The 12,157-nt window shown below is 36.2% G+C and overlaps 1 protein-coding gene across 24 annotated transcripts in view; it reads left to right on the top strand.

Moving 5' to 3' along the window:
- IMMP1L (inner mitochondrial membrane peptidase subunit 1) overlaps positions 1-12,157 on the top strand; it is a 69,976-nt gene that overhangs the window by 28,408 nt on the left and 29,411 nt on the right. For 5 of the 24 annotated variants that reach the window (XM_070491413.1, XM_070491411.1, XM_070491412.1 and 2 more), the window contains one exon: positions 761-1,028. The exons of the other annotated variants lie outside the window; for them this stretch is intronic. In XM_070491413.1, coding sequence (XP_070347514.1) covers positions 941-1,028 — 88 coding nt within the window. In that variant the 5' untranslated portion in view covers positions 761-940. The remainder of the gene's footprint in view (positions 1-760; positions 1,029-12,157) is intronic. 24 annotated transcript variants of the gene reach the window in all.

Below are 12,157 nucleotides of genomic sequence, written 5' to 3'. Positions count from 1 at the left end.
TAGTTTCTTGGAGATGATAAGGCCATCCATTGATTTCCTAATTTTATTATGTACACAGTCAATTGTAATCCAAGATTACAGCAAACAAGATGTTAATTTCAAGACATAATCTATGTACATTTCAATTACAGAGCATGATTGTTACAGAAGCACAGAATAAAAAGGAATAACATTTGTGCTATCCTCACAGGAGCTGTCAATAAAAGATGTAATAGGGGATTTAGGAATCTGGAAATGGCCAGCTAATTTATGTGAATCTATTTTATTTCAGCTAGAAAGACCAAGCTCTTTTTCGTCTGCGCTGCATATTGCAGAGCACAGGCTGTCTATAGAAAACCAGGCGGCTGCATATGGATAGTCCCTTGATATCATTCACTTGCTGTGTAATCTTATTATGCAAAGTTCTAATCTTCATCTAGAATGAATGCCTCTGGGTCAGAATATAGTCATATCAGGGTTTTTGAGGTCATGTTTTGTGATCCTTAGCTTATTCTTCTAAGTAGGGCTGGGATTTAAAGGGTATTCCCCAGACGCTGCAGAGATAGACAGCAGAACCTGCTGCCTTTTTGGAAGACCAAGACCAACATGAGGTCCCTGGTAGGATTAAACTTGATTTGTAGCTGTAGGATTTTTTAACAGATGTATTATTGGACAGGGAATAGGGGGCCACCAGCACAGCAAAATTGAATCACGACTGGCCTTCTCAGGGAGTTTGCTGCCTGCTAAAACAGCAGCTGCATGTGGATTCGCCTTCTTTCAGGTGAAGCGACTTCCAGTCATTTGGAAAGGATGGGATGAAAAGGAACCTTGGTGATAATTTTGATGTCTGCAAGATTTAGTACCAGTGTAATGGGATTATCGGTAACACCTTCACTGCAGAAAAACCCACCTGGCGCTATAACTGGCAGCAACTGAGAGCTAATCCTTTCCCATCTCTTGGATGTCATTCATGAAGCTCAAAGCGATTTCTATCCTGCTAACTGTGATTAATTTTATAAACAACAACAACAAAAAATCGGGTGATCAAGGTGAAGGATATACTTCTTATTAATTATTTAAGATATGTAGCCTTTTAATCTATATGAGTTATAACTTGTGATATATAAACCATAAATATGATTTAAAATTTATTAAAATGTCCATATAGAAAAGTTGATTAATAATGTCTCATACTTTTTCCAGTTGAGTGACATAAAGTATTTGCTATTGGTAAAGGTTTATATTTGAGATTAAATATGAATTTAAATACATTAGTGTTCTTTTGGATATAAAGCCATTATCAATAAATTGATCAAAATGTCTGTAGGTGTAAGGAATTGGAATAATTTGTTTTATCATACATTTTAGCTGTTTATGACTGCTTCAATTCTTGTTGATTAAATGTTTTTAGGGAATAAAACATGTAATGGTGTAAAAATATAGAGACACATATTTTTGATAATTAGGGGTAATGTTAGCTCAAACTGCTGATGAAAAGGGCTCTTCGTAAAAGTATATGATCTTAATATGTAAAAGACCTAAAATAGTTAATATTAATACCAAATGACTTATCTTTTTAAATCAGAAATTCTTAGTTCAAGTTTTCCTTTAGCAGATGGGGGTTTAGTTGTTTGCTCTAGAATCTTGTATAAGTTAATTGAGGGTTTTTGGTCTTAACATTTTATTTCAACTAAAAACTTTTATCAAGAACTTTGTTTCGAGGTGTTAATTATTTTAGTATTCTTCTCTTACACAGCCCAGAATAAACTGAGAGAAAATGAAGTGAAATTACCCCATCAGTCACCCAAACAGTATGCAACCTAACTGCCAAGACGGGAAAAGATAATTAGTGTTGTCAGTGTTATGATCCTGGAGCAGTCACTCTAAAAATATTTATTCGTAGAACCTGATTTTTATCTTATTGTGTTTTTTGATTTAGTAGCTTTACATTTTAAAAAATAGATTATAAAACCTTAATATTTTTTAAACTTTAAAATCTTAATTACAGGTGACTAAAATGTTTAAATTATAAGAATAATTAAAATATAATCATCCATTAAACACAGTGTATTGATTTACATACGGTACATTTTTTCTTCTCCATATGAGGTCTTTATTAGAAAAATCACTAATAAAATATAATAAATTTATGCAGAGCACTTTGGTCAAACTTACCTAGCAAGCTTGTCATTCTTAGTGGATTTTGTTTTAACTGGTTCCTAGCTATTGTAGTTCAAAATGTATTTCTTCATTTGTCGACACATTATGAGAAACCTTAACAATATTTCTAGTGAACTGCTTTATAATAGTTTATAAAGGACTTTTTTAGCCTTCTGTTTTGATTTTTACTATTAGAAAAGCTGTTTATTTAAAACTGTATCACAATGAAAAGATCTATCCATGAAATAAGTGGGCTAAAATATTTTTCTTATCTTCATAATATAACTACTTGTATTTTAATTATAAAATGTTTGGTTTGTGTAATTTCGTATTATTTTACCAGGTAGTGTATTTTCTCAGGGTAACTTTCTATGGCAGTTAATGACATTATATAATTATTTTTAAAAAGTAGCTTTCCTTTCAAAACAAAATTTGTGTCAAAGCTTTTATTGAACGTGGTCACTCTTTCCTTTTCCACTTTTTATTCAGCTATTTACTGAATGGCCCTGAGAGTTAGCGTTTTTCTTTCTCCATCCTCAGCATCATTCTTCTTTGATTAGAGATGGTTACTTCCTTTGGAAAGTCCCAAATAAACTCATCTTAATTAAATTCACTGTAAACGTATAAAGTCTTCTCAATGATACGTGTTCTCTTGAGGTAAATATAGTTTACTTGATTTAATACTTTATTGATAACTTATAAGAAATTTGTCTCCTCTTTAAGAGCTGCAAATGCTAATTTAATTTATTGCACAGGTGACTCAATGAGATCAATAAAGTTAAGGGAGGTATTTTTGGAGATAAGAAAGAGGGATAAAGGTTAAGAGAAAAGAGAAGAAAATTTTTTTTTTAAAGAATAAGTCAGATGTAACAAAAAAGCAGGATAGGAATCATAGGAATTCTTGATTATTTAAGAGATGATAGACTTTTTTTTTCTTTTTTGGTAATTTTGAGACTTACTTACTACCTCTCTAAAGGCCAGTGCGTGAGCTGTAGACAGGCACAGCAACAGCCAGCCTGTGATGGTGCTGAGTGATATTTCTTCCGTTCGGATGAATGCCCTGCCACTGTGCTTGTGCACCTTGTCCATTGTTCTCAATGGGGGATCATCTGGCCATTGGGGTCACTGGTGGATGAGGGGCTGGTTTTGTATTGCAGTGTTTGGAAGCTGGTACTTGATTGTACTAAAAGTGCCAACTGCTTATGCTGTCTAAACATAAAATTAGTTGATTTGGGGTATATATAAAAAGTGAAGTTCAGAAAATAACATTGGATTTTTTAAAATCACTGAAATATTTTGATTATAAAGTTTATTTGATGATGAAAATTTTTAGAATTATCCCAAAGTTAACACTCAGTTTAAAAATAAGGAATGGTTAAATTTTGTCAAGTTCCTAAAAGTGCCGCCTGAGTCTCAGCGGTCTCAAGTGACAGCGTAAAGTCCTTTACTGGGCTCCTTCCTGGGAGCTTATTAAAACCACAGATTCTGCAGCTCTGCTCCCACTGATTCTCATTCATGAGCTCAAGGATGGTAACCTGGGAATTTGGATTTTGAATTAGATTTTCAGGTTATTTTGATGCTGCAGTCAGATTTAAAACAGTATTCAGTGCTTTAAACTTTAAAGTGATGGCAATTATTTCCTTTGGGAATAATTCAAAATAAATAGGTTTAAATAAAATCTTCATAGATTATGGGGATCAGAGCTCCTTGAATTTGCAGTCCTAGAAAATAAAAAATACCTTCTGCACAAGTCTTACAGTAGATTTAACATTAGAGATTTGAACAATTCATGAGCAGCCCTGAAGGTGATTTTGAAATGGCAGGAATTTGAATTACTCTGATGGAGAGGCTGCTGTGAGAGTGAATTATTTAGCTCTTGAGCAGAGTACGCCACTCAGCATCCATGTCTTAATGAGTCTTTGTTGTTCTCTCCTTGTCACAATAACTTCCATTCAGGGTCTGAAGTGGACATGTATCTTTCAGTTACTTTATATACATCTTTATAGGAGAAAAATGTATTTTGTGTAGGTATTTTGAGTTGGAGAAGTCACAGAGGTCTCAGGAATGTCATAAGTCCGCTGTTTTTTTCTTGTCCAAATGAAGGTAAATGCAGCAAAACTGTAATGTTGGGATTTGTCTTCTGCTGCACGTCTCCTCTCTCCTCACCTTTTCTTAATGTGAACGCTGCTTTAAATGCTAACGTATTCACCAACTGTTCCTCTTATCAAAACAAAGAAGGATGACATTAATTACTTTTTTGATTGGCTGCTTATTTTAAAATGAGTGAATTTCTGTAAACTTCTGGTCTCAACATTGGCACTTCACATACTGTTTTCCTGTTTCTGAATCGAAATGCTTTCTCTTCTTTTGGAAGGTATTCTAGACCTGAACAATCTGATGAGTATTTTCTCTGTGGCTCTGGGTGTTCTGCAGTCACTCTAAGGCTCCTTTGACGGTTAGAACTAAATCAAGGTCTTAGACTTGTGCTCCCGTTCCCAGACACTTCAGGGATGGAGGAATCTTTAGTTTCTCGCCAGCTTCTAGAGTTCACTCTGCTCCATCTTTTTAGCTAGTTTTAATGTTAGTCTAACCTCTCTCTTTCCCATGCCTATTTTATAGTTTCCAAGAAATTTCTTTCATTTTAATTGAGGCAGTATAGCTTGGTGGTGGACTGTAGAGCCCACCTCTAAAATGAGGTGGACAGTTGCCCCATTTTGAATCTGGCTCTGCTGCTTATGAGCTGTGTGACTTTTAATAGTTCCTTAACCTCTCTATCCCTCGTTTCTTTATCAGCAAAATGAGATACTTAAGTTCTCATAAGGTTATTGTAAGAATTAAATGAGCAAATATATGTAACTAGAAGCGTGCCTGGCTCATAGCAAGAACTGCTATTTAAGTATTTGCTGTTATTGTTGTTGCTGTTACTTTGGTTGGTATTTGAGGATTTTTTGTGTGTTTAGAAAGAAGCCATTATTACCAACGTCGCACCTAGTGTTTTCCAACTTTGTGTTATAGGAAGACATCTTTTCATCTATAATGTAGGTAACTGTTGAGAGTAGGTATCAACCTTGCTCCCTTAGGCCAGCATTATGTGGAGTTTCACTATGTTTTAAACAGAGCCTCTTAAAAACTTTCTGTGGAGGATTATTCTCACTTCTTTTCCCCATATTATGTGACACAGTTAGAATTTTTAAGTTTCTTTTCATTTCTTTTTTCCTAGCTTTTCTATTACTTATTTGATAGAGTACATAGGCTCCTCTTTAAAGGAATTGGTTCTCTACATTAATGACCCAGTTTTTTAAAAACTGTAAATATGATAGGGAATAAAAAGTAACAAATTCTATTTCCTAGGTAGAGTAAAAATTCTGTGTGCAAAGCTTCCCACCTTGTTTGACAGCACACGTGGGATGTGCTAAGTTACATGGCACTCGCAGCGCATGACCCGATGAGCAAGCTGCTCGACGTTGGAGGTGGCCATGGGCCACCCCGAGAGCTTAGAGTGTTGGCTCTCAAATGCCACTGTGCTTCAGAAGCACCTGGAGGCCTTGTGAAAACACGGATTGCTGAGCAACACTCCCACACTTTCTGATTACAGAAGTCCTGAGTTTGGCCCAAGAATTTGCATTTCAAACAACTGCCAGATGATGCCCATGCTGCTGGTCTGGGGAACCGCACTTTGACAACTACTGGTTTGGTGTGTCAGTGTCCTGGTGTGGTAGGTAAAAAGTACCACCCCTCACCTGCCAAAGCAGGTCCATGCTCTAGGCCCCAGAACTTGTGAGTATGTCCCCTTACGTGGCAAAGGGACTTTGCAGATGTGCCAAACTGAGGACCTTGCATGAGGAGATTACCATGGATTTCCTGGGTGGGCCCAGTGTCATCACAGGGCTTCTTAAAAGTGAAAGAAGGTGGCAGAAGAAAGCGAGAATCGAGGGGGCTGTGACCTTGGAAGAATGGTCAGAGAGGTGCAGTGCTGCTGGCTTTAAAGTGGGAGGGAGTGGCCAGGAGCCAAGGAATGTTCTGGAAGCAGGAAAAGGCGAGGCACTGGATCCTCCCCTGGAGCGTCCAGAAAAGAATCCAGCTCTGCCAACACCTCGATTCTAGCTCAGTGAGACCCGTGTCGGAGCTCTGACCTGCATACTGTGAGATGATAAATTTATGTCAAGCCACTGACCTTATGGGAACTTGTTACAGCAGCAATGGACTACCAATACATCTGAGACCAGTTCTCAGTTTACCAGCTTGCTTTATGCTGAAAGTTCCCAAACTCTGCTTATGACCTCAGCTCATGAGACTGAGGAAATAAAAACCTGAAGCACGAGCTCTTTCATTTTTCTACCATCAAACTGACAAAACTGCCAATGTCTGAACCCACCTTGTTTTCCTTATTATGTTGGAGAAAGTGTCCCAACTTCTGTCAGAAAGTCTGTCTGCTTTGGTTTGACCCCATCCTCTCTTGCCTGGATTGATTAATTTATACACACACACCCCAACCATGTGATATATGTCTACACCTGGGTAACCACTACTCAGACTCAAATACCCACCTCCCCAGATAGAAGGCACTTTTCTGACTTCTGTTATCATAGATCAGTTTTGTTTGTATTTGACCTTCATAAAAGTGAAGAATATAAATAGAATCCTACAGCCTGTATACTCTTTTGGGTTTGTCTTTTTTCAGTAACATTGTGTGGCTGAGATTCATTAATGTTGCTGTATGTAGCCGTATTTTGTTCCTTTTTATTGTTGTGTAATATCCCATTGTATGAATATACCACAGTTTGTCCCTTCTCCTGACGGTTGACATTGGGTTGTTTATAGTTTGGGGATATTATGAATAAAGCTGCTATGATATTCTCGCACGTGTCTGTGGTGAACATAAGCATCTCCTTCTGTGGCGTATGTGTCTGGGAGCAGTGTTGCCGCGTCACAGGGTGTGTGTTAGCTTAGTACTGCCAAGCAGACTTCCCAGTGGTTGTGAGTTTCTCCTCGCACCAGAGTGATTCAGAGTTCCAGCCGCTCACATCTCTTTCGACCCTTCGTATTCTTTGTCTTTCTAATTTTAGCCTCTGTGGTGGTTTTATGGTGGTATTTCTTTGTGGTTTTAATTTGCAGTTCCCTGATGACAAATGATGATGAGCTTTCATATTCTTATTAACCGTTTGGATATCCTCTTTTGTGAAATCTCCAAGTTTTTTGCTTAATTTTTGTTAGGTTGTCTGTCTTTTTATTAGTGATTTGTTGAAATTCTTTACATACTCCGGATGTACCTTTGCCAGATAGGGATCCATCTAGATATCACTACATCTGTCTAGATACATATGGATTTCTTCTCCCAGTCTGTGGATTGCTTTTTATTTGTTTGTTTATTTTTATTTTTAATTTTTTTTTAAAGATTGGCACCTGAGCTAACCTCTGTTGCCAATCTTTTTTTTTTTTCCTTCTTCTTCTTCTCCCCAAAGCTGCCCAGTACGTAGTTGTATATTCTAGTTGTAGGACCTTCTGGTTGTGCTATGTGCGATGTCACCTCGGCATGGCCTGGTGAGTGGTGCCAGGTCCATGCCCAGGTTCCAAACTGGCAAAACCCTGGGCCACTGAAGAGGAGTGCGGGAACTTAACCACTTGGGCACAGGGCCCGCCCCAGCCTTTTTTTTGGGGGGGGGGGGAAGATTAGCCCTGAGCTAACATCTGCCGCCAATGCTCCTCTTTTTTGTTCACTGAGGAAGACGGGCCCAGAGCTAACATCCGTGCCCATCTTCCTTCACTTTATATGTGGGATGCCTGTCACAGCATGGCTCATCAAGCAGTGCGTAGGTCCACACCCAGGATCCAAACCGGTGAACCCTTGGTCACCAAAGTGGAGCGTGCAACTTAACCACTGTGCCACCAAGCCAGCCTCCCAGCCTTTTTATTTTTTAGTGGTGTTTTTGATATGTGGAAGTTTTTTTTTTAAAAAAGGTTTTATTTTTTCCTTTTTCTCCCCAAAGCCCCCCGGTACATAGTTGTATATTCTTCATTGTGGGTCCTTCTAGTTGTGGCATGTGGGATGCTGCCTCAGTGTGGTTTGATGAGCAGTGCCATGTCCACGCCCAGGATTCGAACCAACGAAACACTGGGCCGCCTGCAGTGGAGCGCGCGAACTTAACCACTCAGCCAAAGGGCCAGCCCCTATATGGAAGTTTTTAATGTAATCAAAGTGATTGATCTTTTAGAGTTAGTGTTTTTGTATCCTGTTTAAGAAACATTAGCCTTACCCAAAAGTAATGAAAATAATCTCCATTTTCTTCTAAAAAGTTTCTTGCTTTACCATTCATATTTATGTCTGTAATGCATCTCCAATTAATTTTTGTATTTGGTAAGGTTATGGGTCAAGGTTTGGTTTTCTTTTCAATGTGCATATCCATTTGACCCAGCACCAATTATTGAAAAGACCATTTTTTTCCCCACTGAATTGTACTAGAGCCTTTGTTAGAAGTCAGCCATGTATGTGCGGGTCTATTTCTTGATTCTGTTCCCTTGGTCTGTCTAGATTTGCCCTAATACAACACTGTCTTAGTTACTATAAGCTTGTCATGAATCTTGATCTCTGAAGTCCCTCCAGCCTTGTTCTTGTTAACGTTTATCTCAGCTATTCAAGATATTTTGCATTTCCATGTACATTTCATGATGAGCTTGCCATTTTCTACTGAAAATAATAAAATAGCTCACTGGAATTGGATTGAGCCTGTAGACCAATTTAAGGGACAATTGATAACACTGTAAATTCTTCCAATCCATAAACAGTATATCTTTCCACTTTTTAAGGTCTTCTTTTTCTCTCAGCGTTGTAAGTGTTGCACACACATTTCCTTTGATTTTTGTCTTAGGTGTTTGATGCTTTTTGGTGCTGTCATATATGGTATTTTATTTTATTTTTTGCTGAGGAAGAGTCACCCTGAGCTAACATCTGTTGCCAATCCTCCTCTCTTTTTTTTTTTTTTTTTTTTTTTCACTTGAGGGAGATTCGCCCTGAGCTAACATCTGTGCCAGTCTTTCTCTATTGTGTATGTGGGTCACTGCCACAGCCTGGCTGACGAGTGGTGTAGGGCCACACCTGGGATCCAAACCCATGAACCCCGCCACTGAAGCGGAGTATGCTGACCTTTAACCACTAGGCCCCAGGGCCGGCCCCTCATATACGGTATTTTAAAATTTCATTTTCAAATTGGTTTTAGCTTGTATAAAGAAATCCAATTAATTTTTGCTTGCTGATCTTGTATCGAGAGACTTTGCTAATTCACATGTTCTTTTTCTATGTAGAGTAATGATGACTTTTTTACTTCTTCCTTTCCAGTTTTTATATCTTTTAGTGAATTGGTTAGGATGTACAATTATTGGTTAGGACCTAAGGTCATTGTTTTAGCATTAATGCCATGTAGTCTCTAAAATGTTGTTTGCTTGTTTTTGTAGATAATCTTAGAGGTTAGGGAAAGCTTCCTTCTTTTCTCAAGTTTATCCAAAGAGGTGTTGAATGTTATCAGATGCTTTTACTGCATTAATTGAGGTGATCACATGATTTTTCTTCTTTATTCTATTAATATTGTGAATTACACTGATTGATTTTTAAATGTTATGGCAAATCTACGTTCTTGGAATAAACCCAACTTGCTCATGATCTTTTTTATATATCAGTGGATTCAATTTGCTCATTTTTGTTTAGGATTTTTTGTGTCTGTGTCAATGAGAGAATTTGTTTTGTAATTTTCCTTTTCTGTTACCCCCTTGTCAAGTTTTACTATCAAGGTTATACTGGCTGCACAAACCAGATGGGAAGTAGTCTTTCATTTTCTGTTGTGTAAACTTAGAGAGTGTATGGCTGATGTTATTTCTTCCTTGAACGTTTGGAAGAATTTATCAGTGAAGCCATCTGGGCCTGGAATTTTCTTTCTTGGGACTATTTTTAATCACAGGTTAAATTTCTTGTTTACTTATAGGACTATTCAGATTTTTGTCTTCTTCTTTTAGTCTTGATAAATTGTATCAATTTAATTTAATTTAATTTAAAATGTCAGAGTTATTAGGCTAAAGTTTTTTTTATAATATCCTTTTATTCTCTTTTAATGTTTGTAAGATTTCTAGTGTTGACTCCTTTTTCAATCCTGATACTGATAATTTGGGTTCTCTCTCACTCTTTTTTTTCTTGATCAGACTTGCTAGTTTTACTAACTTTTTTACTAATTTTTTTAATGTTTTATTGATCTTTGCTATTGTTTATTTGCTTTTTTATATCTTTGATTTGTGTTCTTAGTATTTTCTCCATATTTTTTGTTTTGATTAGTTCCTCTTTTTCTGTCTTCTTGAGATAAAGGCTTAAGTAATTAATTTTCATCCTTCTTTTCTATTTTATGCATTTAAAGCTATAAATTTTCTTCTTGTCATTGCTTTACGTGCCTCCCACAAGTTGTGTCGCATTTTCATTAATCTTCAGTACAAAGTGGGAATTTTTAAAGATATGTGTTCCTTAAAATCCAAACATTTGCAAATGTCCAATTATCTTGTTATTGATTTCTAATTTGACTCATGTTAAGTATTTCAGAGGATATGCTCTGCATGATTTTTCAGTTCTTTGAATTTTTAAAATCTTTTTATTCTTATGAAATATTTTTTTTTTGTCTCTAGTAATACTCATCTTAAAGTCTGTTTGGTCTTAAATTGATATAAATAAATGGTGAGTCTGTGTGGAATATCTTTTACTTTCATCCTTTTTGTGGCCTAATCTTTAAAGTTTATGACTAGGAAATGTGGTTGGGCTTTTTTCTTTCTTTTTAAATCTAGTTTGATAATCTTCATATCTTAATTGGCATATTTCCTTTAGATTTAATATTTTTGAGTTAAGTCTACCATCTTTTTATTAGTTTTGTCTTTTTGTCATCTAATTGTTTTCTCCTTTCTTGTCTTCTTTTGGAATTAAAGTATGTTTTTATCATTCAAATCCTTTCTTCTTCTATTAGCTTGCTAGTTATATCTCTCAATATTTTAATGTTTCCTTAGTTTTTATGATGTGAATCTCTGGCTTTTTATTGATTAACTTAAATACCACTTTAACACTTCTAGAACTTTGCAAAAACTTATTAATTTGACTCCATTTAACTCCCTCCTACCTTTTATGCTATTGTCTTAAATATGTACTTTAATGTATGTCTTATAGCCATTAAAATATTTTTATTATGTTTTTAAACAGTTCCAATATCTTTATCCAAATGTGTACTTTGAGTTCTCTTTGTTCCTTCTTGCATTTGCCTACTTCATTTTGTTTTTGCCTGAATTACTCCCTTTAGTATATAGTTTATTACAAGTGTGCTGACAAAAATTGTCTCAAAACTTGTTTTCTGAAAATGTTTTTATTTTTACTTTAGCTTTTGAGGGATGTTTTCACTGGGTATAGAATTATAGATTGGCAATTTCAGCATGTTAAAGATGACATTTTATTTTCTTCTGGTTTTCATTATCTTTAATAAAAAGTTAGCCATTCTTTTCTGTTGAACAGACAAAATTATTCCTTTGAAAATAAGGCAGTCTTTATTTCTGACCAATTTTAAATTTTTTTCATTGTCTTTTTTTTAAGACTTTATGTTTTTAGAGCACTGTAAGGTTCATAGCGAAATTGAGGAGCAGGTACAGAGATTTTCCCTGTCCTCCCTGCCCCCACACATGCACAGCGTCCTCTGCTATCAGCATCCCCCTCCAGATGGTGCATCTGTAACAACTGATGAACCTACATTGACACATCGTAATCACTCAAAGTCCGGCTTTACATCAGGGTTCACTCTTGGTGTTGTATGTTCTATGGGTTTGGACAAATGTGTGATGACATGTATCTATCATTATAGTATCATAGAATTTTCACTGCCCTGAAAATCCTTTGTGTTCCACCTATTCATTCCCCCCAAACACTAATTTTTTTTTTTTTACCATCTCAGTAGTTTTGCTTCCTCATTGTCTTATTTCATTGTCTTAATTTCAGCAGTCTGACTGTACT

This window comes from Equus asinus, chromosome 20, assembly GCF_041296235.1.
Source record: "Equus asinus isolate D_3611 breed Donkey chromosome 20, EquAss-T2T_v2, whole genome shotgun sequence".
In the NCBI taxonomy this organism is placed as follows: domain Eukaryota; kingdom Metazoa; phylum Chordata; class Mammalia; order Perissodactyla; family Equidae; genus Equus; species Equus asinus.
This window is presented reverse-complemented; position numbering and strand designations above follow the sequence as displayed.